Source organism: Aegilops tauschii, chromosome 3 (assembly GCF_002575655.3).
Source record: "Aegilops tauschii subsp. strangulata cultivar AL8/78 chromosome 3, Aet v6.0, whole genome shotgun sequence".
NCBI lineage: Eukaryota > Viridiplantae > Streptophyta > Magnoliopsida > Poales > Poaceae > Aegilops > Aegilops tauschii.
Genome location: NC_053037.3, coordinates 120,127,679 through 120,131,110, shown reverse-complemented (window position 1 = coordinate 120,131,110; position 3,432 = coordinate 120,127,679). Strand labels below are relative to the sequence as shown.

The 3,432-nt window shown below is 56.0% G+C and overlaps 1 protein-coding gene across 1 annotated transcript; it reads right to left on the bottom strand.

Annotated features, from left to right (window-relative positions):
• Positions 1-748: 748 nt before the first annotated feature.
• Positions 749-3,162, bottom strand: LOC109771332 (peptide-N4-(N-acetyl-beta-glucosaminyl)asparagine amidase A-like). The gene has a single exon (XM_073510106.1). The coding sequence runs from the start codon at positions 3,140-3,142 to the stop codon at positions 1,340-1,342; it is 1,803 nt and encodes a 600-aa protein (XP_073366207.1). The 5' UTR covers positions 3,143-3,162; the 3' UTR covers positions 749-1,339.
• Between the last annotated feature and the right edge of the window lie 270 nt (positions 3,163-3,432).

The following is a 3,432-nucleotide window of genomic DNA, read 5'->3' as shown; positions in this document are numbered from 1 at the left end:
AGTACTCATCTAATGCACAGGTAAAACTCAAAAGAAAGATCCAACCAGAAAGTTCAACTTAAGAACTCCGGTTTGCAAAAAGAATCAACTCGAAAGAAGCAACGAAAGTCAAACGGCGAAAGAAAGAAACTTCGTTTGCTAATCTGGATCTAGGTCAAATTTTACTGTAGCAAAAACTTGTTTGAGTAGGTTAAACGGAAAGAGAATTTCGAGACGAAACTCTAGGCGCTTGAATCACCTGATTCCGATAAACGAGCGAAAAGTTAAACAGATTCAAAATTTCGATCAGAAATCGAATCTGAGAAAATAACGAGAAAATCCGACGAAAAAGAAAAACGGACGAACGATTAAATAACGGACGTTCGTTAACAGAGAAAAACCGATGAACGCGTTCGTTAAAACGAACGGTTCGGTGAACGCTCGTGAAATAAGAAAACCGAAAAAAAACCGATCTAAGGTTTTTTTTTTAAACAAAAGGTTTCTTTTTTCAGAAAAACCGGTCAACGCGAACACGGGCAGTACCTCGACGGGGCTCGCTCCGGCGAGGGGCTCCGGCGGGCGGGGTCGGCGGCGGGGATGCGGGGCTCGGGGGCGGCTCCGGCGGGCGAGGGGGCGGGGCTCCGGCGGGCGGGCGGCGAGGCAAAGGCGGCGGCAACCCTAAATTGAAAATTTGGGATGTTACACATTCCCATGAATGCACAAATGCACACTTTTTTTCCTATGGATGTGCTACTCAATTACAATGTTTTACAATCAGCCAAAGCTAGCTCAACAACATCAGGAGGGCCAGAACTATGCCATCCATTATAGTAAACTTAGCTAAACAATCACTAATCTTATTTTGGTGACGAATACCATAAGTAATACAAGATATGAGGTGCCTGATTTCCTTCACAGGATAAAGAGTATATCGATCAGTCGGGGTCCTGCTTCGGAATCATTTTGACGCACGCCTACTCCTATTAGCACCTCCGAAAGACTGGTCGACGGGTCTTGAGATTGACAAAATCATCACAAGAGCTTCGCCATCGATGAAAACACCACCTCTCACTGAAAGAATATTCCGCCTTTACGAGACACACAACCGTCAAACTTCTGGTTTGATACCTCATGGCTCGGGTACAACCATGGTTCTACCCATCGGTCCCATTGTGAGAGAGCAAAATCATCGATAGGGCATCTCATTTATTATCTTTTATTATTGTTACAACTTCTTTCTGTTTCTCATTTGGGAGATTGTCTTTCTGATTATTGTATAGTAGTCGTATAAAGTATGCATCACATTGGCATTGTTTTACGGATTTGCTAGGATAGTCCAACTAACCAGTGGATCAGCTTCTCACGAGCTCGTCCGTCGCGCCAAAGCTGGCAATGCCACGGCGCCGACACCGGAAGGAAACGACCCCTTCACGCAAACCTCGTCGGAGTGGTCTGAGACTATGCTGTAACCGCTGCTGGTCACGTCCCGGGAGTAGCACCCGTCGGTCGCCTCGTACCTGTAGTTCTGCCTCGTGCCCGACGACACCCCGACCACGTCCCCTTCGTCGTCCACGTCCACGTTCACGGCGCACTCCTGCGCGTTGCTCAGCGACCGAGACCAGAAGAACCCCGCGCGGCCGGCGGCGACCCTCTCCTCGGCGAACCCCAGCCGGACGTCTCTCGCCACCGTGTACGAGCCGTTGAACGCCTCGTTCACCACGCCCACGAACACGTCGAGCCGGAAGCTCTGTTGCGCCTCTTGCGAGTACGCGATGCCGCCGCGGTCAGTGACGTGCACGCCGGAGTACGCTTCGGTCGTCTGGTTCACCACCTGCTGGCTGTCGCCCTGGACCTCGTTCGTGTTGTCGTAGCTGAGCCTCTGCGTCCACGCCGCCGTGATCTTGCCGTAGGACGGCGTTTGCACCCACCCCGTGGCGGAGATGCGCCGGAACGCCGTCGTGTAGTAGAACTCGGTGCCGGGGCCGTCGGGCCGGAACGCTGTGGTAGTGTCCAGCGGTGGCGCGTCGTAGCTGGTGGTGCTCGCCGTCGTCGGCGCTCCCCTGGGGTCCAGCCAGAGGTGGAGGTTGGCGTCGATGAACCACGCGTCCTTGGCGTTGGTCACTGACAGGTCAAACTCGTGCGCCTTGCCGTCCAGCAATTTTCCCAAGAAAGGCGTGATCTCGATATCGTAGGACGGGAGATTGAACGAGCCGATCCCCGTGATCGGGCGCCAGAGGAGGGGGTTGATGCCGCCGGTGTAGATGACCGGGAACGGCCAGACGGCGCCGACGAGATCCCCGTCGATGCTGACGGTGACCTCGCGGAACGGGCCGTTGCTGCCGATCGTGTTGGTGTACCAGAACTCATCGTGGGCGTGGTACGAGAGGTACACCTCGAGGACGGCACGGTAGGCGCTGGTCGGCACGGCGAGGCTCGCTGAACCGACGTCCTCGTCGTTCTGAATCTGGAACCACAGGCCGTCGTTCAGCGGGAGGCTCCGCGAGACGGGGACGATGACGTCGGCGGGGCCCAGTCCGGGCTGCGGAGGCTGCGACGGGTGGCGGAAGTAGAGGTGTAGCGTGAGGTTGGCGTGGTACACGCCGGTGTACTGCTCGTCGACGACGTTGCCGAGGTAGACGGCGAGGGTGGAGGGGTTACGGGCGGCGAGGAGGGACGCGTACTTGGTGACATCCTTGGACACGGACCACGCGATGCCGTTTCTCCGTGGCTCGGCAGTGCAGCCGCGGAGGAGCTCGGCGCCGCCGAGCCAGACTCCGAAGATGCGATCGTACTGGACGCCCCGGCAGGCGGCTCGCCACTCAAGAACGGCAAGGGAGATCAACGAGGCGTGTCCACCCGCGGCGGCGAGGCACGGCGGCGGGGAGTAGGCGGCCGTGACCGGGGGCTTGGTGTAGGTGTAAGCGAAGGAGTGTGAGAGAAGCACGGTGGAGCATGGGCCGAAGCTGCCCGGCGGTGGCCGGTGCGGCCGGTCCACCTCGAAGAAGGTGGTGGGCTGGTCCGGCGGAGGCGGCGCGCGCTCCTCGATCGCGGCAACTTCGGAGGCTGAGAGACGGAGCTTGTGAAGCGAAGCCATGGAGATCGGAAGGGAAGTGATGGCTAGCAGGAGGAAGAGGAGGAGAAGTTGCGCGAAGTGCTCGGCCATGGTCGATCGAGAGTGGAGGGGCATGCAGTGTGCTTGCGCATGGCGCGCTCGTGGAGAATTTAAAAGGTTGAGACTGGAGGGAGGGAATTTAAAATTTTGGGAAGAGTAGAAGTGAAGCAGAGCATATTTTTTGCAGGGGCCATGTAATGATCTTATTCCCTCCAGGGTTGCATTGCAAGTTTGAGTACAGCGACAGTTAGCCCGATCGATCGATGCAGTGCCGGACGAGGGCGATGAGATTGATCTTGTTTGGATTGCAAGTTTACCTTGCTAGTATATATTCTTTTGAC

Coding starts and splice junctions, on each gene's coding strand:
- LOC109771332 (XM_073510106.1), bottom strand. CDS start 3,142: ATGGCCGAGCACTTCGCGCAACTTCTCCTCCTCTTCCTCCTGCTAGCC.